The sequence below is a fragment of the Ochotona curzoniae genome, unplaced genomic scaffold, assembly GCF_017591425.1.
Source record: "Ochotona curzoniae isolate NIBS_2020 unplaced genomic scaffold, NIBS_Ocur_1.0 scaffold_3223, whole genome shotgun sequence".
Lineage (NCBI taxonomy): Eukaryota > Metazoa > Chordata > Mammalia > Lagomorpha > Ochotonidae > Ochotona > Ochotona curzoniae.
The window spans coordinates 2,925,949-2,949,398 of NW_024467108.1; the positions used below are offsets into that span (position 1 = coordinate 2,925,949).

At 57.3% G+C, this 23,450-nt stretch overlaps 1 protein-coding gene across 3 annotated transcripts; it reads right to left on the reverse strand.

Moving 5' to 3' along the window:
* Positions 1-645: 645 nt before the first annotated feature.
* On the reverse strand, positions 646-23,272 carry STARD10 (StAR related lipid transfer domain containing 10). 3 transcript variants are annotated; one of them, XM_040964291.1, is made up of 7 exons: positions 23,192-23,272; positions 22,545-22,852; positions 4,711-4,858; positions 3,278-3,381; positions 2,603-2,720; positions 1,231-1,283; positions 646-1,043 (listed from the first exon to the last, which is right to left on the reverse strand). In XM_040964291.1, the coding sequence occupies exons 2-7, from the start codon at positions 22,737-22,739 to the stop codon at positions 798-800; spliced, it is 864 nt and encodes a 287-aa protein (XP_040820225.1). In that variant the 5' UTR covers positions 22,740-22,852; positions 23,192-23,272; the 3' UTR covers positions 646-797. The 3 variants fall into 3 exon arrangements, with proteins under 3 accessions (XP_040820225.1, XP_040820224.1, XP_040820223.1); XM_040964290.1 differs by lacking the exon at positions 23,192-23,272 and having other exon boundaries at positions 22,683-22,849; XM_040964289.1 differs by lacking the exons at positions 1,231-1,283; positions 23,192-23,272 and having other exon boundaries at positions 22,545-22,842.
* Between the last annotated feature and the right edge of the window lie 178 nt (positions 23,273-23,450).

A 23,450-nucleotide genomic window follows, 5' to 3' on the forward strand; every position in this document is an offset into this window, starting at 1 on the left:
GCCCCTGCCATAGGCCAGGACCCTCCGCCTCTGCTGGAAGGAAAAACCTGGTAGCCCCAGGTTAGGGCTTAGGAAGTGAGGCTCCCAGGCCTTTCAGGCTGGCGGCCAGGCACAGCTGCAAGCAAACCCTCTCCCGGTGGTTACAGACTCTCACCTGCCTTCCACAGAGTTTATTCCAGCCCTCTGCTCCTTGCAACAGCAGAGCCAGGGCTAGGGCCAGGCCCTGGGGAGAAGGTCTGGACTCCAGCCACGGGGTGGGAAGGAGGCATCCAAGCAGGCAAAGCCTGTGGGCTGAAGGCTCAGCATTTCTCCACTGACCTGGCTGGGAGCACCCCAGGGAGTGTGCAGTACCTCCCTGTCCTGGAGTCTGAAAGACCTTCCCTCCTACAGGCTGTGCTTCCCCACCCTCAGTTCTGCAGGCCACAATGCAGGGGGGACAGGATATCCTAGGGGCCTAGGCCAAAGCTTACCCACTTCTCCCCCCACTCCATCCTCCCAGGTTCAGGCCAGGCAGCCCAGCCAGAAGGGCGCTGGGTACCCACACCCAGGGCCGGCAGTTGGATGCAGACTGGGCTGCACCCAAGCACCCGGTGAGCAGCCGCAGCACCAACGACTTTCTCCGAGGAAGCAGGCAAGGGGAGGAGCTGGGATCGTTTATTGCGGCTGTGTCCAGCCAGGCCCGAGCCCATAGCCCCAGGAGGCGCGGGCCAGGAGGGAGGGGAGGAAGTGCGGGCGGATCCGCGGTCCCCAGCCCCGGCCCATCCTGTGCGGTCCTTGCGGTGGCGGCCCCGCCGCACTCAGGTGAGCGAGGTATCATCGTCGCTGCCCTCCCCACCCGCACCGCCCCCGCGCTCCTCGCGGCTCTCGGCCACTGCGCTCTCGTCGATGTTCTCCAGCGAGTCCGCGTGCTGCACCGACAGCTCCGACAGCGCCAGGCTGGGCAGCAGGCTTTGCTCCGGGTGCAGCCACGGCTTGAAGTGCGGCTGATGCTTCTGCTTCCACTCGGGATACTTGACGCACGCTTTGTACATCTTCTTCATGGCCTGCGGGCCCGCCGGGGCGCGGGATGGGGGACCAGAACTTCTTGGTATCCCCTCCTCCCCGGCAGCTGCGGCAGACCGTAGGGGGTGGGGAGGGAGGGAGGGAGACCGGGGTATCCAACGCCCCGCCCTCAGCAGTTGCCCTGCTCTCTTGCCTGGCCCCCAATCCCAAAGTCCCAGGGCCACTCACCTTGGGCGCCAGGAACTGGGAAGATTTATTCACCACCCACTTGGGTAAGGAGCCTGGGAAAGTAGGGAAGATGGTGAGGGGTGGGCAAAGGGAAACCTCTGCTCCCACCAAACCCCTGTCAGCCCTGGAGAGTGCAGCTTGTGTTTAGCCCCTTCTCCCATCAGCCCAAGGTCCCCAGATCCACAGCAGGCGACCACAGGGCCCTGGGCATTGAAACTCACCCAGCTTGCAGCTTGCCGCCTCCCTCCCCCGATGCAGCCCTTCTTACACCTGACCCCTCTCTAGCCTCTGTCCCTCCTAACCTCTCCTCTGAGCACACAGTCCCCTGGGGCAAGCAGCTGCTCTGGGCCCAGCGTGGGACCCACAGCCCAGCACTGCCCCCAGCCTCATTCCCAGCTGCCAGCTCTGAGAGGCATGGCACACCTGGCCAGGGGGAGGGGAAGGGGAAGAGGGAGGACCAGTCAGTTAGGCACTCACTCAGGCACATTCACTCCTGCCTGGGGGCCCATTTGCTCTATCAGGGGTCTCGCTGGAGGGAAGTGGGCCCAGCCAGCAGGGACACTGCCTCCCTGGGGGTCTGGGTAGAGCAGTGTGGTGTCTGGGCTAAGAAAGAAGTGGTGAGACAGGGCAAGAAGGATGGAGAGGTGAAACTGGGGAGGGGTCCAAGGCAGAGCAGAGCCCTGGGACATCTCAAGCAGACTGTGTCACGCCAATAAGCATTCTAGAACAAGTTCTCTGGTGGCAGGTGCAGGCAGACAGGGCAGCAGCTGAGGACAAGAGGAATGAGTTTCACTAGAGACTTTGGGGGCTGAATCAGTAAGAACCAAAGGGGGTGAGGGCTGCAGGTCACCTGCAGGTGCACGGAAGGGGTGACCACAGGCAGGCTGGGAGAGGGGATGGGTCCTGAGGGGGCACAGGGAGCAGGAGCTTCAGGTGCCGAGAACGAACGCACCTGAGGGAAACGTGCAGGGGGCCGATGGATGGATCGCAGCAGCAGACAGAGGCGTGTGGTCAGCTGCCCCAGAAGCCAGGCGAGTGGAGGAGCCCTCCAGGGGGAAAGAGCACAAACTGGGAAACCCAGGCCTCCGTCATGGGCAGAGGATGGGAGCCAATGAGCCAGAGCCCAGGTGCCTGGGAGCCTGGGAGAGCTGCAAGCAAGCTGAGAGGAGAAGCGGCGCCTGGGCCCCCATGTGCTCTGAGGCACTGGGAACTTGGGAACTTGCAATCCTTGCTTCAAGCGGGGCTTGGGATGGGCTCATTCCAGAACACAAAGCCGCTCCCAACAGATGCCTCTGGGTCCTGGCTGATCAAGCCCCTGTGCGCTGCGCTGTGGGAGGGGTCCCAGGCCAGGCTGCCAGGGCCAAGCCCTCACCTTTGGGGTCCACCTGGGCCAGGTAGGTGATGACGCAGCTGTTGGGCCCCGTGCTCTGGATGAGGTAGCCCGTCTGAATGGAGACCGCTCGGACCAAGTCTTTCCGAGGTGGGTATTTCTGGGGATGGAAGGCACAGGGAGGTGAACTGGGGGTGTGGGAGAAGGGGGACCCAGGGACATTGCTGTAAGTATACATACATACACACACACACGCTCACATGGAGTTAGTTCCTATCCCTTGGCAGCTGTGCCAGACCAGGCAGATGAGGGGGTGAGGGGTGAGAGAAACAGCAGACCAGGGCATCCTGGCCCACTTCTTGCAGCTTCCTTCATTCTCCTTGAGTGCCCACAGACACACACTCACCTGGGCCTGGGCCAGCAGCCCCTGCCCAGGGATATGGGGGTGGGAAGGACTCTGCGTGTCATCCTTTCCTGGCTAGCCCTGCCCCAGAGCACAGTCCATCCCATTCACCCGCCAGGAAAGGCCCCCCACCTGCCCCCCCCCAGTCTATGTGGCAGCCTCAACAGGAGCCAGAAGCCATGGTCCTTCTTGTCCAGGGAGGAAACCAGGCTGGGGGACAGAGGGCTCGTAGAGACATCACGGTGATGGCCAAGGCCCAGCCCTGCCTGGCACCTTCGGCCAGCCACCCGCACAGGGCTAGCAACTCCACTCACAGGATGTTTGACTGAGTAGTTCATGATGATGTAATCAGCGCCCATAGGGAGCCAGGAGCGCAGGGTGATGACATCACGGTTCTTCAGGGGCTTGGGACACCTCCCTGTGGAAAGCAAGGGAGAGTTCAACCCAAGCGCTAGCTCGCCCAGGGCACAGCAGGGGCCGGTCGTGCAGTGAGGCCTACCAGGTGCCTGCCCAGACTCCCAGCAGAGCCTCTCCCACTCCTCATACTCCTATTGGCCCTTGTCCCCACTGGCCTGGCCTGCTGGCACCTGCAAATGGGAGTAAATCAGAACCAGTGGAGCTGATGCTGTGCTATAGCAAGTAAAGCTCTCACTGCAGTGTCATCCATTCCCATATGGGCACTGGTTCATGTCCTGGCTGTTCCACTTACAATCCAGCTCCCTCTCTGCTTATGGTCTAGGAAAGCAACTCTAATCTTTGGGCCCCTGCACCCATGTGGGAGATCCAGAAGCTCCTGGCTCCTGGCTCCTGGCTTTGGCTTGGCTCAGCTCTGGCTGTTGTGGCTGTTTAAGAAGTAGGTCAGTGGATCTCTCCTTCACTGTCTCCTACTCAACCTCCCTGTAACACCACCTTTCAAATAATAATGTTAAGAAAATATTTTGTACTGTAAAAAAACTAACAGCAGGGCCCGGTGCGGTGGCGCAGTGGTTAAGGTCCTCGCCTTGCACGCCCGGGATCCCATATGGGCGCCGGTTCTATCCCAGCAGCCCCGCTTCCCTTCCAGCTCCCTGCCTGTGGCCTGGGAAAGCAGTCGAGGACGGCTCAAAGCTTTGGGACCCTGCACCCGCGTGGGAGACCAGGAAGAGGCTCCTGGCTTCGGATCGGCATAGTATCGGCCGTTGCGCTCACTTGGGGAGTGAATCATCGGACGGAAGATCTTCCTCTCTGTCTCTCCGCCTTTCCAATAAAAAAAATAATAAAAATAAATCTTTAAAAAAAAAAACTAACAGCATCACTAGGACTAGTGATGTGACATGGTACATAAAGCTGCCGCTGGCAGTGCTGACATCCAATATGGGTGCCAGTTCAAGTCCGGCTAGTCCACTTCTAATCCAGCTCCCTGCTAATACCCCAGAGAAAGCTGAGGAAGATGGCCTGAGTGCTTGGGCTCCTCATCCACATGAAAAACTCCTAGTTTTGATCTAGCCCAGTCCTGGCTCTGGACACCTGGCTGAGTTCTCTTTCTCTCTTCAAAGAAAAATTGTTTAAAAACCAGCACTATTGTGAGTGTATATCGGGGAATTCATGCTATCAGCATTGCCATGCGTGGAGTGGCCACCAGCACACGAATGCATGCATGTGTGCCAGTGTGTGTGTGCATGTGCCCAGGTGTCTAGGAGGCAACAGCGACACCAAGGAGGCCAGGCCTGTCAGTTCCCAGGGGAGGCCACGCCCCGCGCCTGCTCACAGGAGTAGTAGCCCACGTCTGCATTGACCGTCAAGCGGGCGATGTCAAAGGTCTCGATGACATTGCTGTCCCACTTCTTTCGGTACTCGATGTCATGCAGGACATCATAGAGCGTCTCGGCTGGCACGTCACAGCACTCCATCCGGCACTAGAAGGAGACATGTGGTGGGTCAGGGCTTGGGGAGAGACAGGCCTGAGGAGTGGGGAGGTGTGGGGGAAGAGGGCAAAGGAATGGGGGAGATGTGGTTTCTGAAGCCAGCAGGCACTCACTCTTTTCCACGTGCCCCGTCTAGCTACCTGAGAAGCTACCAGAGCTAGAAGACAGCCAGCTTCTGCACCCAGAGATCAGGGGCCACCTTGGCTGAGTCTCCTCCTTCAAGTAGCCTTCCTGACCTTCCGCGTGTGTGCATGTGCACGCTCATGCATGCGTGCTCCCCCACAGCCCTGTGTGGTGCCAGGGGGTAAAATTTCGGTCTACTCGGCTTAGAGCCTGGCATGGACTCACTCAAAAAGCACAGAGGGTATAAGTGGACCATCACTTGCCCTCCATGGTCCTTAATACCCAGACCCATGGAAAACATCAGATTTCTTGCTATTTAACAGTCTTGCCCTCAGAGTTTTCTGTCTCAGGGAGACAACAGCCAGGCCCCACATCACTATACTGGGTCCTTACCCCCACGCTGTGAGAAACCCAAGGAGTTTCAAAGAGGTTAAGTAACTGGCCCCGGCTTCCGTGGCGGGGAGCTACAGAGCTGGGATTTAACTAGATCACATGTCTGCAAAGTGAGCACAGGCAGGACCAGGTTTCCTTCGTTTGCACTCAGCAACATGAAACACGGTCAGTGTGCTTGTTCTGTGATTTTGTTTTCTCTCACCCAGGAATCCAACCTCCAAGATCAAGTTCCCTTCCACAAATGAACACGTTTTCTGGTATAGTTTACAATGGTTTCCCAGAACTGGCATTCAGACAGCACAAAGGGAACCCACACAAATTACTCTCTACCCCCCAGGGACACGTGTAAACCCACACAAGGGAGAAAGAGCCCAGGCTTGCCCCCAGTGCTAGGTTGGGCCCAGGTGCCACTAAGGAATAGTACACAGTGATGGCACGATGGCTACACTGACTAATCTTCCACCTGTAAGCACTAGGATCCCATATGGGTGCGAGTTCATGTCCCAGCTGCTCCACTTCCCATCCAGCTCCCTACGTGTAGCCTAGGAAAGCAGTTGACGATGGCCCAAAGCCTTGGAACCCTGCACCTGCGTGGGAGGCCCTGAAGAAGCTCTTGGCTACAGATGGGCTCAGCTCTGTCCATTGTAGCCATTTGGGGGAGTGAACCAGCAGATGGAAGATCTTTCTGTCTCTTCTCTCTGTAGATCTGCCCTTACAATATTAAAAAAAAACAAACAAAAGAAGACGTAACAAGAAGCTCATCAAGGCCCAGGCGTGGACATTAACTGACAGCACACACAGAGGGACAGAGAGACAAATTAACTGATGCCCTGAGACTGCCACCAGGTGGAGTCCGAGAGCGAGATGCTCTCCTAGGACAACGGCCCAGCCTCCCTCGCAGGTCAACTTCATAATGAAGGAACCAGCTACAAGCAGAGAGAGGTATGGCACACACCATTAACAAGGGCAGTGTGGCCCTGGGGCGTGTACTGATTCAGATGCAGCTATAAAGGACACTGGGGGAGGGCAGTGTTATACCACAGCCAGTTAAGCTTGAATCTTTAAAAAGAAATAGACAGACAGACAAATGTCACTTGAGAAGATTATCCCCCTGGATGGGTGCAGGTTCAAGTTCCAGCGTCCTGTTGAATGTATACCCTGAAGGCAGTAGTGACAGCTTAGGTGCTTAGTTCCCTGCCACCCATCATGGGAGACCCAAATCATGTTCCTTGTTCTTGGCTTAAGACTGCTTGGGTTCTGGCTATTGTAGGCATCTGGGGAGTGAACCAATAGATGAAAGATCTGGATCTGCCTCTCCTTTTCTTTCTGGCTGGGTGTCTGCCTGTCACAAAAAAATACAAACAGTTAAGCTGTAAGAAAGAAAAGGAAATACGTTTGTCTCATTTCAGGGGAGATCAGTATAGGCTTGGAAGGCACGTGGCAGCCCAGTGCTCACAGCAGCCTTCCCTGGGTCCCTAGGTGGTGAGATGTACGGATTTGGTCTTCTCACAGCTAGCCCTCAGCTTGGACTCCCTAACGTGTACCATGCTGTTTCTACAGGAGCGATCCGGCTCCAGGGGGCCTGTCAGGAGCACATGCCCTGGGCCAGGGACCACACTAGGGCCCTCACACCACAGGACCCCGCTCTCTGGGGGGTCAAGCTTCACTGTGAAGCTTGAGGTCAGCTTCCAGCCTGCAGGTGACCTCAAACAAGTCCCCTCCCCTTTCTGCCCTAAGGTCTGCTCCACAAGGGGCAGGACAGATCCAGGCCACCTTGGAAGTGGAGGACATCCACCCTCTGGTGCCTGGTGGGAGTGACCGCCCAGCTTGATGCAGGAGAGTGCAGGGGACTGGGGACAGGGACAACAAGGTAGGGCCGAGGCACCAAGGCAGGTAGGCACAGAGCACGGTTATTTCCTTGAGTGGTACAGCACACTCAAAAGTTTCTTGGTTCTAGATCTTCTCCAAGAAATGAGGGGCTTCAGAGCGGGGGGTGGGGGTGGGCAGGAGACCATGAGCTTGAAACATGGCAGTATGCCAGAAAGGAAGTACATGCCAGGGCATGTCATGTGCCCATGACTGTTAGTACATGTGTCACATCAGCATGTCAGAAAGTACATGCCAAGTACATATGGCACATCATGTGTCAGTGTATCAGAAGGGATCACAGAGACCTTGTCTGAAGGACACAGGGTCAGCATGTGGGCTTTCATGGTGCAGTGGCTAGCTCATCAAGGTTCGACCAGGCCTCCCTCGGATTTACTCCTGTCTCTCACCTGGGCACCTGCTCAGTCCCAGGCAAACCCGGACAGCTTGGTCCCTGTGCCACTGGTTCTACTTGGGACAAGCTGTGTTTAGGGATTACAAATCCATTGACTAGAACAGAAAATCACACAGGCAGAGCTGTGAATAAATAAAAAATTTTAAAAAATGAGGAATTCACATAGACTCAAAGTACTTTCCTATTTGATATTTCTCCAAAGAGAAAACTGCTTCGCAGTGGAAAAGGCTGGCGAGTACTACCTTAACTGAGCAACCACAGTGCACGCCTCTGGTACAAGGACAGGTTAGTGGCAATGCTGGGCAGGGCTGAATGGAAAGAACAGAGGTATCTCCTAGGTCCTAGAGAAGCCTATTAGGAAATGCCAGGGCAACCTCCACCCGGAGAGAGCTCACAAAGCGACCAGTCTGCAGGTGAGAGCACAGTGACAGTGGAGGACGAAGGAGACGTGAGTGAATGAAGGAGCGAGCTGGCAAACCAGGCAACAGGAGCGCTGCGATGGCGAGAAACAGCTGGAGAACACAGCGGGGCCACCTCCTTCCACAGCAGCCACACGGAGGCGCAGGGGCTGCACCAGGCACACACACGACACATACTCGCTCTCTGCTCCAAACTTGCAGCAGGGGTCCCAGGGTCACCCCTGCGCTGCAAAACAGAAAAATAGAGCTCAGGAAGAAGCAGAGTAGGGGCTCCAAGCCAGACCTTTGGGGCAGGTGTCACGCCTGGTGGCCAAAATGCCACTTGGGATGCCCGCTGCTCATCTGGGTGCCTGGGTGTGAGGCCCAGTTTCCTGCTCAGGTACACCCAGGAGGGAGCAGGTGATGACAAAGGCTGGGTCCCTGGCCCTCTATGGGAGATGTGGGTTGAGTCCCTGGCTTCAGAGTTGACCTGTCTTAGCCCCAGCCATTGTGGGTATTCAGGAAAATGAACCAGTAATGAGATGATCTCTCTCCAAGTCAATTTTAACAAACTACAGAAAAAAAGAAAGCAAGTAGCACAGCCGAAAGCAAGCCCTCTGGCACTCTCTGTGCTCCCACCCAGTCCACAGCACTCAGTAAGTTTCTGGGGACACCAGAATTTCTCGGCAGCCAAGTTCATGTATTGGTTTGCCTGCATGAGTTCAAGCATGACCCTTGGTGCTGAGTCAATGGGGGTGCAGAGATCACAAAATTCCACTTCATGTGCTGGAATCCCAAGACTACCTGTTCCCTAGGACCAGGCAGCAGAATTCCCCTGTCACACCACACACACACACACACACACACACACACACGGCCCGCAACACTGATGGCCAGATGAACTAGGGACGAGGGCTGCTCTGGCTCCAAACAGCCAGGAGCAGGTTCAGAGGCTGGTGCCAAGCCGAGCAGAAGCTCCACATGGCACAGCACTGATGATAAGGTAGGAACATGAAAGGTTTCCCGGGTTGGTGGCAGATTCCTGTGGAGGAAGGCCAGCAAGGTGGCCCTGCTGCCTGGGGACTGAAAATTCTGGCAGTGGTGGCACAAGTGAGGAACCTGGGGCAGGCAGGCAAGCTGGGGCAGTGGGCATGGCTACTGACCTGGGGGACCCTCCCACATCCCCCAGGAATTGCACCTGAGCCAAGCAGGGGACATGACCGCTAGCTTTGTGTCCACAGACAACAGTGTGAACATACCCACCCAGAAGTAATTCTAAGAAGCCCCAGGAGGAACAGGTGGTAGAGCAGGCTAAATGTCTATTGAACACCTGGTCATGGGGCGGGCCAGTGACCAGGGGCCCCATGGACACTGAGCCCTCTCACTGGATCCCAGCAGCACTCCCTAGACAGCAGGGCTGAAGGGCATTGTTCTAAGAGGCCTTTCAAGCCGCTCACAGCAGGGAGCCTGACACAGCCATGTTACAGCAGAGAAGACCAAGGCTTGCCAGAGCAGGTGCCCCCAGGAACCCTAAGCTAGGCTGCCAGGCCCCACCCATGAGGTGGAACTCCTCCCCTTGACGTGGAGATCTGCCCTGGGGCTCAAGAACTGCCCAGGTCCCCTGGGTCCAGTACTGACCTTGCTGGTACCCCAAGCCACACATAGTCCCAGTGCAGAAAGGACTGAGCCAGCAAGGAGGACCCAGGGAGACCCCAGCAGGCTCAGAGGCTGATGGCCCTGGGTTCTGTTCCCAGCTCTTCTCCTTTGACAACAAGACTTAAACGGGGGTAAATAGCACCCATCGTGGCAACACAGAAGGAGGAGGCTGTGATTGAATGTGGCAATGCAGGTGATGCTCAGGCAGGTTTCCTTGAGCAGCCAGTGTCCTCCCACATGAGTGAAGCCTGAGCCTGGTCCCCCCCTGCCCCCCTCTTATTCACCCATTCACCACTTAGAGAAGCCTGCCATATGCCAGGCCTGTAGCTGGCCAGCGGGGAAGCAACCTGCCCTGAGACCCCTGACCAAGCACAATGGTAAGAGATACAGGAACACAAACTCACAAATCAGGGCTTGGGATGGGGGTGAGATTAAGCATTGTGGCTCTATGCAGGCATCCCATGTGGGGGCCAATTAAAGTCCGAGTCCCAGCTGCTCTGCTGCCCATGTAGCCTATTGTTAATGGCCTCAGGTGACAGAGGATGGCCCAAGTACTTAGGTCCCTGCCTCCCACATAGGAGACCAAGATGAAGCTCCTGGCTGTGGCCTGTCCCAGGCCTGGCTGCTGCTGCCGTCTAGGGAGTGAACCAGTAGATGGAAGATTGATCTCTCTCTTTTTAATTCTTTTTATCTTCTTTTTAAAGATTTATTTGTTTTTATTTAAAAAGAAATCATAAGAAGAAAAAGGAGGAAACACGGTCAGTGACATCTTCTCTCTGATTCACTCCCCAAATGGCCACATTGACCAAAGCTGAGCTGGTCCAGAGCTGGGAGCCAGGAGCTTCCTCCAGGTCTTGCACATGGGTGCAGGGTCTCAAGGACTTGCACCATCCTCTGGTGATTTTCCAAACCCTCAGGCAGAGAGCTGGATCAAAAGTGGAGCAGCTGGGACATTAACTGGTACCCATACCGGACATGAGCTTCCACAGGCAGAAGCTTAGCTGACTATACCCTAGCACTAGCCCCTTAATTCTGCCTTTCAAAATAAATAAATAAATAAGCAGGTCTGGGTGAATGGAAGGCACAGGAAGTGTGGGCAGAGGGTGACATAAGGAGTCCAGCCACTGAGAGGGCAGGAGAGGGGCATTTCAGACAGGGCATCCAGCAGGTACTATAAGATGATTTGTTAGAGAAACACAGAGCAGGGTCCAGCCCTTGCCTCCCTCCACACCTGTGCCTCTCTGGGTGCTCAGCATCAGAGGGGGGAGGGTAAAGGCAGGTGAGGCATGGCACAATGGGGAAAACGATTGGCCTAAGACAGAAAGGCCCCTCCACCATGCCCTGTCCTGGCTGTGAGAGCTACAGTCCCAGAGAACAAACAGGCAAGCACACACACACTTTCCTGAGAACCCCCCCACCCCACCTACACATGTACCCCAAATTCTAACCCAGGGGATTGGGAGGGTGGGGAAGGGACACAGACTATCCCAAGTGCAAGCAGCCCAGGTAACTATCTCTTCAGTGGCCACTTTGCAGGCTCCCACTGAGGAAACTGAGGCATGGAATGAGGCTGATGCATTCTAGTAGCTGGCTCAAAAAGACTAGCACATCACCCCTTGGCGGCAGCACCAGATGCAACTGAGACAAGGAGCCCCTGCGCAGGGCCAGGGCAGAGAGGACCAAAGCAGTTCCAGGCCTAACTACGAGCTGTGACTTACTGCATAGTCCACCCCCTGAGAAGGCAGGAGTCCCGGACTCCATGGCGGCTGCAACTCATGTCACACAGCCCCTGCCAGCTGGCAGTACCACTGAGCCTCCAACAGTTGGGTGGGCAGCAGCATGCCTACTTTACAGATGCTAACACTAAGGGAGGCTGGACAGGCACAAAGGTTGGTAGCCAAGGCCATGTGGCTGACGGTCATGAGGAAGAGAACCAGAGCTTGTGGTTCCCCACAATGTTTGGACCCTCTGCAGCAGCCTTCATCGGGGCAGGACTGACCCAGGCAGACTCAGCAGGCTGGCAGCCAGGGGCTGTCTTAGCTCACTGGTGTCTATATGTTGCACTCACGGCATTCAGAACAGCCAAAGCATGCTCCTCTAAACAAAGTCCCTCCTTGACCCCCAGACTTCCTGTATTGGCAGGAGGGCTATGCTCTCCTGAAAACCAGCCTGGAGTCTATAGTCACAAGTCACAGTGTGCCCTTCAGCTTCTGGTTGAGTCGCCCTGGACAAGTACAGGATCGGAGCACCAAGTCCCAATCTTCATCTATCTTGATGGGTATAATCTGCCCTCAGTGGAACTGTGAGGATTCAGTGAGGCTCACATACAAAGCCCCTGGCTGGGACAGCCCTCTCCCTGGCCCAGGCCCCGGTGGCCTCCCGATTGCCCAAGCCCTGCCCAGGGGATGCCAATGTCGCCATCTTTCCCAACAAACAGAACACCATGGACAGCAAAGTCTGAAACACCGCCAATGTCAGGAGCCCTCCACTCCTAGCTGATATTTCACCTGCCTAGCATGGGGCCCCCAGAATGAAGACAGTCATCACCCTTCCCCCTACACACCTCCAAAATCCAAAGGGTTGAACTGACACTTCACCCTGATACTTCCAAAATCCAAAGGGCTGAACTGAGAGCACAGGGGAACAGGGGAGGGGCAGGGGAGGCCCCCCCCCACCTTACCCCTCTACCCTAACACTTCCCAGGACTCCCCCTACATGCCCCTCTCCTACCTTGCTTCAACCTGCAGCCCGGCTGTGAACCAGCAAGCAGCATGCCAGGAGTCCTCCCCATCCCTGAATTTTTCATTTTGGGCCTGGGGCCCACTGGTTGTTGTCTGCCCTGCACCTGGCCTGTCCTGTTCAGAGACAGGCATGTTGACAGGCCCCTGGCCTCTTGTCCTTTCCCACAGCACTGGAGGACGTGACTGCTCCTGCCGTCAGCTCCTGTAAAGGGGCAGAGGTGACGGCAGCTAAGACTAGGGGACATTGTGGTTTTTGCTTTAAGCTGAGTAACTGTTCAGAGGGCCAAAGCAAGATGACATAAAACTGCACTGAAGTTCTCTTTTAGGCTCAGGACAATGGCAACAACCCTCAGCTACAAAATAGCAGCCGCTCCAGGGGAGGTGGTGAAACTGTTACAGTTACAGGCAGTGGAAATGGGTTCCGCTCCTCTGGAAAGCAATTTGGCAAATACCACAAAAATCATAAAAATGCGCCCTCCATCAGGGTCCTCAGAACCCCAAGCCATGCAGCCATGCAGTTTATACTCAGAGGGAAATAAAGACAAAATGCCTGTTAGTATACTTGCACGGCTACCGCTGCATCTACAGAGAGCCAATGATGCCCACTCCTGGCCCGGAATGCCCCCTCCAGTGGGTGACTCCCCAGGCAGGGCTGCGGCAGAGCCAGCTCTGCAGCCTCGGCTCCCAGCAGAGACCCAGGAGACAGCAGCTGCCAGAAATGCCCGTGAATGAATAATTCCGTAGCAATATGAGAAAGTTCTACAGATGCAATGCTAAGTGAACAAAGCAGGATACAAACTAGTAGCTGTGCCTGGTTTAAATTATGCATAAATCACCTACACCTTTGAATGGGGCCCTGAAGGAGCCAAGGAAAAGTTTCATGCAGGGAGCTAGAGGTTCTGGGTGATCCATTGTTCATTTCTGGATTCTTGTGACTGTGGCTACAATACCACTTACACAAGATGCAAAAACTGCATTTTGCTTTCCTAATTAAAAGTATTATTCAGGGCCCGGTGTGGTAGCCTAGTGGCTAAGTCCTCACCTTGCATGCACAAGGATCCCATAGCGGCGCTGGTTCATACCCCAATTGCTCCATTTCCCAATCCAGCTCCCTGCTTGAGGACTGGAAAAGCCCTGGAAGATGGCCCAAAGTCTTGGGACCCTGCACCTATGTGGGAGACCTGGAAGAAGCTTCTAGCTCCTGGCTTCTAGTTTTGGATTGGCTCAGCTACGGCAATTGCCGCTGCTTGGGAAGTGAATCAGCAGATTCTCTCTGTAAATCTGACTTTCCAATAAAAATAAATAAATCTTAACAAAATAAAATCTTAAAAAAAAAAAAGAAGTATCATTCAGTGACCAGCATTGTAGTGCAGTGAGTTGAGCTGGCACCTACAATGACACATCCCTAATGCGAAGGCCAGTTTGCATCCGGTTACTCTGTTTCTGATCTAGGCTCCTGTTAATGTGCCTAGGAAAAAAAGCAGAAAATGACACAAGTGCTTGGGCCCAGATGGAGTCTTGGGTTCCTGGCTTTGGCCTGAGCCAGCCCACACCATCACAGTCATCTGGGAAGTAAACCAGTGGAGGAAGTAACAGAAAAGCTTTCCATCTGCTAGTTCACTCCCTAGATGGCTACAGTGACCAGAACCAGGCCCGGCCAAAGCAAAGAGCTTTACTCGGATCTCCCATGTGAGTGCAGGGGCCCACACACTTGGGCCATCTTCTGCTGCTTTCCCAGGTGTACTGACAGGTAGCTGGGGCACAAACTGGCACCAATCAGGATGCTAGTATTGCAGGTAGCATTTGATCCACTAAACCACAACAATGGCCCCCAGCATATAAATCTTACAAACCAAAATGAGCAAACAGGGTATTGTCAGGACATGAAAGCCTGGACTCAGCTGAGCTGTGGCCTGAGGCTGCTGACGATGATGCCGCGCTGACCTGACCTGACCCGTCATCCTCTGGCTGGGGTACACAGCACTGAGGTGAGCTGAGGCTGCTGTTGAGTGTGCAGATGGGAGTCTGGGGCACCTCAGCCTCTCACCCTGGGGCTGTCAGTGAGGGGTGGGGGCACAGACAACGGTGTGGGGTCAGGGCAGGGGAGAAGCTGGGATAAGCCTGTGGGATCAGGGCAGGCCAGAAACTGGAGAGGCCAGCTCAGGGAGAGGCAAGCATGTCTGTGCAGTCCTGGGGGGTGGGCACCAGAGCAGATGGCACATGGCTGAAGAGGAGAGGTGGGGCAGGAGCCTGGGAGCCCAGCACTGCTGGGACTGGCTGGGGAAGGAGAGGGTGCGCAGATGTACAAGGTAACCTGAGAGGCTGAGCAGGAAGTGGAGCTACCCTTGGGTTAGCTCCAACTGGTGCCTCATTCATCAATTCAGTGAATGTGAACAGGGTGCCACCCCTACAATCACCTGGGAGGAACCCATCAGCCTGGAGCCCAGAGAGCCCCAAAGCCCACCTTGAGATGGCATCCCCAGACCCTGCTCAGTGAGGGAGCCAAGGAATTCCTGAGGGGGCCGTGCTAAGGACTTTGGCAGGTGTGAGTGCTGTGGGAAGCGGGCATCCAGGAGGGCAAAGGGGGCACACACGCCTGTGGACAGGCCAGTGTCCACTTCCTGGCTTCTAGCCTCAACAGTCCCATCTGCAAAATGACCTGACAATCCCAAGGCCCTTCTGCAGCAAGTACCCCAACCCCAGCTTCTCCTCCCAAGTGGGTACCCTGAGACTGTGATGGGGAGCAGGGGTGCTGTTGTATCTGCCCTACACACGCCTCCCTCAGCTTGCAGCTTCCTTGCTACCCATGACTCATCCCTGGCCGCCTCCTTCCTGCCCCCGGCTGCCAGCAGCCCTACCAGTGCCAGACTTGAGCTCTGACATCGCAGGCTGCTGACCGTGGGGTGAGGAAGGAGGCTGCTGAGAAAGAGGCAGGGAAGGGCAAGCCCAGAGAGGGGAGACCAGTAGGACAAGACACAGACAAAGGATAAACAGCTCTGGAGCCAGGGAACCCACCAGAGGCTAGATGCTCCTCCAGAGCTCTCGAGTTACTTGCTCTGCTCCATCCTCATCGGGCACAGCCATGTGCCTCCCTCACTCTTGTACTTACCAGCTCTACCCCACGTTCTACTGCTATGACCCTCTCCTCGGCCCCTTTCACCAACCCAGGCAGGCCTCCTCGGCCAGGTCCCTGAACTCCCAGCTTCCAGGCCCATCTGTCCCCCACAGCCAGTTTCTTACAGCCCCCAGCCTGTAAGAAGAGAGCTCCCTGCCTTACCTCTGCTTGTATGGCCTCTCGCTCGCTCCTGCTCTGCCTCCAGAATAAACAGAAACTGAACTCCAAGACATCTTCTTCATCCTTGGTCCCTACCTGTTCCTGGAAAGCCCACCAGCCCCAGACCTTGCTGAGACTATCTCAGTTTGCTCCTGACCCCTGCTGGGTCCCCAGACACCCACATCCACCACTGAGGACCTGAAGATCCTGGCCCCATTCCCTAAGCCATCAACTGGTCAGTCACTGGCCTCCTTTCACCTGAATCCAAGTCCCTGGGCAGCCCCAGCCACTGTTCACTCCCCACCCCTCAAGTTTTCTGATCAGGTCTTCTGATCACCATCTCCAGGCCCCCAGCGCAGCAGAGTGGTTGACAAGGTGGATGTCTGTTGAATGAATAAACAATGGAGCTGGAGGGATGGAGGAAAAGGGACATGACACTAGGGACAGAGCGGAATCCATGGAAGGAGAGGTGGGCAGAGACAGCGTTGTAAGCACGCCCCTAAGCCAAGGCTCCTAGGTGGCCAGGGGGAGACCTCACAGGATTGTTGTTGTTGTCGTCGTCGGGGCAGGGCGGAAGGGGCAGCCACAGGGAGCCAGCTGAGGAGACATAATTGGATCAGAGACAACTTAGATTCTGCAGTGAGGGGGTGTGACTCACACACAGAGTAACGCCAGACACAGAAACACACACAGTGTCTCACACTTGTGAGCACGCACATTCTCCTCAGACTTGCTGGCCTTCTGCAGGGGCCTGCTCTGGGTGGCACCTGGGGGATACAGGGAGGAGGATGGGGAGGAAGCTGGGCCTGCCTCCGAGGGGCTCACAAGCCACTGTCCTCAAGGTCAGGGCACGTATGATCACCTGCAGCCAGCTCCACACAAAGACCCAATGCTGCCACCCCATCTTCCTGGCAGGTGGATGTCCTCGGGTACCTCACTTAGTCACTGGCTCCCCTGGGGACTGTGCCCTTCCCTTCCCCCCATACCTCCAGGATAGGCACCAGGTGATAGCAGCAGCATCTAATTTGGGTGGTCTGCCATGAAAAACTTGTACGGAATACAACACTTCCCATCCACCACACGCTCAGGCAGCATGTGGCAGGAACGGCTGGGAGCCACACCTGGCAACTCTGTGTCCTCCGCTGTCAGGCTCCTCTCCCAAGACTCACCATCTCCCTGGCACAGGACCAGGTCCTGGGCTGTCTCAAAAGGTATAGGAGACTTCAGGGCAGCAAGGACACAGCCCGGCTGAGGGTTGTGACCTAACAGCACAGTGGAAGGAAGTAGGTCCTGTGTGCAGATGTGGCTTGCGTGGCTCAAGACCCCAACATCCTACAGTCAAGGTGATATATATGCTCTGCCTGCCCTGTGCCACCAGCCAGGGTTCTCTGGAATACCAGGCGACTGGACTATGTCTGCCAGGGGACCTCTCCCACCACACACACACTGGGAACCTCAAACTGCCTTCTGTTCCTCAGAGGTATCAAGGGGGCTGGTGACGCCTCCAGCCACATAACTGGGCTGAGCTACTTTACCCTCTTCCTGCCAGGGATGGCTTGCATAGGTCGGGGCAAAGGTGAGGGGTGAGGGCCAGATCAAGGTTTCCACCCGTCTATGCTCCACCACAGCCACTGGCCCCTCCTGTGCCCACGTGGCTGGTTCCAGGGGGCCGGGCATGGGAAGAAAGCAAACCCGATTGTCGCCAGGACTCCCTCCTCTCTCTCATCTCCTGAAACTTTAAAGACTCTCGACTGGAAACTGAGCTGAGGCTCGTTAAAGTTTAAAGGATGGAGCCCAGGGCGCTGGGTGTGCAGGGCACAAGGCCAGGTGGGGTGTGGGGGGCTCCTCTAGGCCCAGGGAGAGGGAGACGTACCCCACCCCCACCGGGCCCCAGAGTGGTGCCAAGGGGGCTGCACGTCCTTCCCTCCATCCCACACAACACACTCATAGCCTACACACTCTACCACGATCCCCCAGCCACCACACCACTGGGATCTCTCTGGAACCCATCCCTAGCTTCTATTCCCCACATGCCCAGGTCTCTGCCTAGGCAGCACACTCCCACCGCCCTCCTCCTTTGCCTCCAAGCCTTCTCCAGTATGCCCGGGATCTCTGAGCCTCCAGGTCTGGGGCCTGGGTCTGCTTTCCCAGTACCCTCAGCACCATCTAGAGCCACCAGTACCCAGCTGTCTCTAAGCACATGCCCCTGACTGCCACTTCCCAGCCCAGCTGCAGCTACGCCCTGCTCGCTACCCCACAGGGAATGTTCCAGAGGCTGTCAAATGTGTCCTCCCCTTCTGCACTCAGTCCCCAAACAGCATTCCTCCTCGGCTCTCCCTGGTCCGCACAGTGGGCCCAGTGGCCCCTAACCCTGTGATCGCCACAGCTCCTGAGCTAAGTGCCTGGGGGGCAGGGCTTGGGTTTACATTTGCCTGTCCCTCCGTCCCCCATCCTCAACACAGGGTCAGACAGAAGCTGGCTATCATCAGTGGATGCCCCCTGAAGGAGGAAGTGGGTGCAGCTCCTGAAGGCAGCTGACAGATGGGGAGGTGAGAGCCAACCCCAGGGTACCACACCCTGGCCTCAGAGCCCACACTAGGGACCTTATGTTCTCGCCTGTATCCTTACCCCAGCCCAGGCACCTCCTCCAGGAAAGCTTCCCCAGCACAGAAGCACCTCAGACCTTTCCCATCCCTGAGTTCATTCACCCCCAAGTCAGGGCTAGGTCCTGCTCCAGCAGCTGGGGTCCTGCTCCCTGAAGATTTCAAGCTAGCCACATGCCAAGCCACAGCTGGAGCCAGCCAGGGCCACAGTCCCAAGGGCCTAACTTTGGATTTGGGGTCACCCTTCTCAGGACCTCTCTGATGGCACAGACTGGTAAGGTTGTAAGCCACTGTCCTTGTGTCCAACAGTGCGGCCTCCTGCACCCAGGTCTATAATGAGGATGGCCTCTGTACAGCACCTGCCCAGCAACTTCCTACGGCCAGGGGGACCTGAGCCCTGTTGAGGGTGCAGGAGCAGCCAGCCAGTCTGAACTTGAATTTGCCCAGTCCTAGCCCTGAGAGCACAGATTAAGATGGACCCAGAAGTGGGAAATGACCCTCTCCCCTACCAAGGGCATACACAGCAAGGACTGGGCTCTTGCCCAGCTGGGTCTCCTCCAGGTTGCCCTCCCACAATGACACAGCAGACGGAGACCCAAGGACAGAGGCTAAATGGCAGCCAGGGGTCCAAGGGACGGAGTAGCCCTAAACAGCCAGTACTCAGGTCTCAGATGTGGGGCAAGGGCTGGGGCAAGGGTAGCCTTGGCAAACCCGGGGCCTGATTCACCTTTAGCCCTTTGTGGCTGCTTGGCCTTGCTTGTCAGGACTCCCACTCTGTCTGCTGGGTGGGATGATTCAGCCTGAGCCCCCAGGGCAGGTGCCAAGCCTAGAGGGAGGGGGAGGGGAGACACAAAGCAGGCAGCTGGCCTCGGCCCTGCTCCCACCCCCTCAGCCCTCCAGAGTTTTCAGGGCCCCCTGGAAATCTCAGAGTGTCCAAAGGGGGAGAATTAGCAGCAAAGGGATGGAAGTGAGCCCAAACTTGAGAGCTTGGAACTTGGCAGGGGAATGGGAGGTATCACTCAAGGGAAGGGGAAGAGTCTAAGGACAGGCTGTCAGAGTCTGAGATACAAGCCTGCTACCCAGCTTCCTGCAGGGAGAGCAACCTCAGGTTCTTAGCCACTTCCTGAGAGACTGAACTCAACAGCCCCAGTGCCAAGCCCCCTTAAGCAGTGCACTCCTGTCACAGGCCCAGGCTCCCAGCAGGCCCCACTGAAGCCTCCAAAGGTTGCTGCAAAGCTGGGGTCTTGTGTGGGGTGGGGACAGAGGGATACCTAGAGTTGTCTGTCCTCACTCCACCAGGGTTCTAAGAACCTTCAGGGAAGGGGCCACATCTCCCTTGCCGCTCACATGGCCAGTGTAAGGCTGGGCACACCACAGGTATCAGGGGAAACAAAATAGAGCTAGATGGCCCATGGGCTGCGTTCAGAGGGGCCTGGAGCCTGGAGCCTGGGAAGAACTGGTAGCCCAGTTGGGCAAACAACCAGAGAGGGGCAGGCACACACACAGTGATAGGACAGCACAGTCAGCTGTGTACCCTAGCTGGTTCTGGCTCAGAGGCTGGCATGGCTTCCAGGGTTTCCAGCATGGTTGGCACAGAGGGGAAGCCTGGCCTGCCTTGTACCCAGATCCACGTTGGGCAGCTGCCTTCAGGCCAATGTCTGAACCCTCAGGAGATGGGGTCTGCTTCCTTCCAGGACTCACAGCATACTACAAGGCTGGGACCAGGTGAGGCTGGGGAGCCCAATGGAGGGCAGGGCAGAGGGGCCTTCAACAGCCCCTTCCCTCTCTCCTGGCTCCCTTCATGGGGGACAGGGGAAGGGAGAGGTGGCACAGGGGGAAATCCGTCTGCTAAACAGACAGGTGGACCCTCCCATGCCCCCCAATCACCCAGGATCACAAGCACAAGGCATGCCCCCATGGCAGCTGGCTTTTCCCATGCCAGGGACAGGCCTGGGACAGACAGACAGGCGAGAGGTGAGGGGAGGGCAGCAAAAGCCCAATCAACACTTATGGATGAGTGACCCCATCACCCTTGGGGGATTCTGGCTGGGGACCAGCTGTGTAACCTTCGCAAGCCACTCCCTTTCCTGGGCCTCAGCTTTCTCATCCATCAAACAGCAATGGGGCAATGAGAACACAGCGTCCTTTAGGGCTTCAGAGTTATCGATGAGGTGAAAGGCCACTGCGTTGACTAACGCCAGGAGGCGGAGGAGAGCAAGCCTGGCCTGAGACCTGCTTCTGCTTTGGCTGGCCCCAGGTTGTCCGCAGCACAGAGAATGGCCTAGGGGGAGATTACAGAACAAAGGAATGTGTGGCTTGGAGCAGAGATTCTTAGCAGAAATGGGATTAACTGCCCAGTAGCTGGGGGTTCTCAGAGTCTCTGGGTCTCCAAGCTTAGAGACTGCCCATCTCCCCAAGTAGTCCATCTGGTTGTGCTAAGGACCAGCCATGGAGCCTGGCCCCTTAAGATGCCCACAGCCATGCTCCCAGGTTCCTCCGTGGCCTGACCTCTGCTCACCTACAGCCCCTAGCTCTCTGTCCTTTGAGGGGAGTAGAGCTGGTGGGCTAGCATAAGGCTAGGGCTGAGGCAGAGAGGGTTGGGCTGCGAGGACGGAGACCTTGGCTCTCTCGGGACTCACCTAGAGGACCCTGGGCTGGTGCTGTGTATTTGCCTGTACGCCAATGTTGGGGGAGGGGAGTATAAAATAACCGGTGGCAGGTCTTCTGAGGTGGGGTATCGGCTGTGGGGAAGGGACTCTACTCAGCCCAGCAGCCTGCCACTCTTCCACCCCCATTGAAGGCCTCCCAGCATGTCTGGTCTGGTCACAAGGGGTCCGCTACGGCCCCCAGTTCCCCCCTCCAGTCCCAGACAGGGCCGGAGCTTATTCATTAACTGAGCCAGATGGAGGAGGCGGCTCCGCCCTGTTGACACAAAGGGTGGGAGTACGGGGACTCTGCTCAGACCTTGGCCTCCGGGCCTTGGGGGCAGCTTGTGGGGCACATTCAGTGCCCACTGTGCCCTGCCAGCCTTAAACCTCTATCAGGTCACAGCCACACTCTCTCATCACCACACTGCTCCACCTGGCTTTCCCCGCGTTCCTGCCTTCAGCTGACATGCCAGCCCTGTCTGAGTTGGATCCTGAGGACTCAAAAAGGATAGGACATGAACCTGCCCTTGGGAAGTGCCACCCTGGGGTGGCCCGCCCCTTCTCTGCTGATCACACACAAGGTCAGACCCTGGAGATGCCCCCATCCAGGGTCTCTAGGCCTGGACAGAGTGTCCCCGAGGGAAAAAATAGCATCAGACAGCCAGAGTATAGGTAGAGTCATGGCAGAAAGTAGATAGGGCAGGCCAGAAGGCCTAGCAGGGACAGACCTAGTGACAAACATTTAAGGCAAAATAGACAGAAGGCCACAGGTCAGAGGGGAAAGGTCAGACTCCTCAGCTCCCCTGTGACCAGTTCTCAAGTGTGTGTGGGGGAGGTGGGGGCAGGAAGATCTGAGAGAAGTGCCGTGTCCCCTGACAATAAGATGGACTCCTCCTCAGATCCCCAGTGGGCAGTGGAGGGGAAGAACAGGCAAGGAAAGGCGGGATGAGGGGCACATTCAGTGACCGGGAGCCTTGATGGATGCCACACACAGTGGTGCCAGATACACTCGAGGTAGTGCCTGAGGCCCTGGGCTAGACTCTTCACCAGCTTCAGGGCCCTCTGGGCCTCCAGGGCTGCTGGCTTCATGGGGTCCTGAATCCCAAGCCAAAGACAAGGCAGGTGTACAAGGGACTGCCAGCTTAGCAACTTGACTCACCTCTGTGCCTTTAAGAACTGCCAGATACAGGCCAGAAGGTTCAGGAAGGAAGCAGACCCTCAGAACCCTAGCAGTCAGAAAGGAGAACCCGCTCTGGCTGGGGTTCCGGGGTACCAGGTAGACTTCTACCAGGTCTCGCAAGAGATCCTTGTTTTAGAGGGGCCAGGTGGTAGTCCACCTCCAGGAGCTGGCCAAGTGGGCCAGAGGGCAGGTGCTGAGGGGGTCACAGCGTCTCAGGACTCAGTGTGTTCATCTGTGTGAGGGGGGCTTGGCCCAGCAGATGGTGCCTCTCCCTGCATCATAGCAGGAGACTCTGTGGGCCCAGGTGCTTAACCAGGTGTCTTGTGAGAAGCAGGAAGGCAGCCCCAGGCTGAGGTGGCAGTGTAGGTAGATGCCCCTACCTTGATCTTGTGCAGTGTCCGGTCCATCTCCACCGCTTGCACCCACACGGACACACCAGCCTTGCTGTAGGTCAGGTTCCAGCCCACCTCGGCCTCACACTCTGACCGGAAGCTGCGGAAGTCCTGATCGTCGGGCACCTGGACACTCTCGCGGCCCAGCACCGGCCGCGGCCCTTGGGGCTCTGTGGAGGCCATGGGGAGGGTGGCGAGGCCCAGGGCCCTGATCCTAGTCCGGCTCTCCCGGGTCCTCCGCGGAAGCTCCCACAACGTCGACGCGGCTGCAGATGCTGACGCCACCTTCCAGGGACCTGCAAGACCGGTTTGAGGACGGCAGTCAGTGCACTAAGGGGCCCGGGTGGGGCTGTCCGGGGTCCCTGCGAGCCAAGCAGCAGAGCGCAGGGCGACGCCACGGTTGCCCTCCCCTCCGCCCCCGGGCAGCGGTTCGAGGATGGGGAGCAGCCCAGCGAAGGAGGACCCCAACCCCCCCCCCGGGGGGGACCAACATGGGGGTTGCGGGAGTCCCCTGAGGGAACAGCGACGGCAGAGTGGCTGGGGAGCCCCTTCGGCACAAGCGGTGGCCGGACCGGCTCCACGAACTCGGCGCGAGGGGCGCAGGGGGCGCCCGCGAGGCCGGCCCGGCCGCTCACCTGTGCCCGCTGCTCCGCCGGGGCCCGCCGGGGCCGGGGTGCGAGCGCCGCCTGCGCTGCGGCCCGGGCGCCCGGGGGCCGCGCGGGGGCTCCGGGGGAGGAGCAGTGGGTGCCGCCGGCCGCCCGCCCCGCCCCGCGCGCCCGCCCCGCGCCCCGTGCGCCCTCCCCGGGCCAGACTCCGGGCTCGGGGTGCGCGCGGCGCCGCTCGGTATTTTCCAGGCTGCGGAGGTGCAGCGGCCCGAGCTCCGCGCCCCGCCCC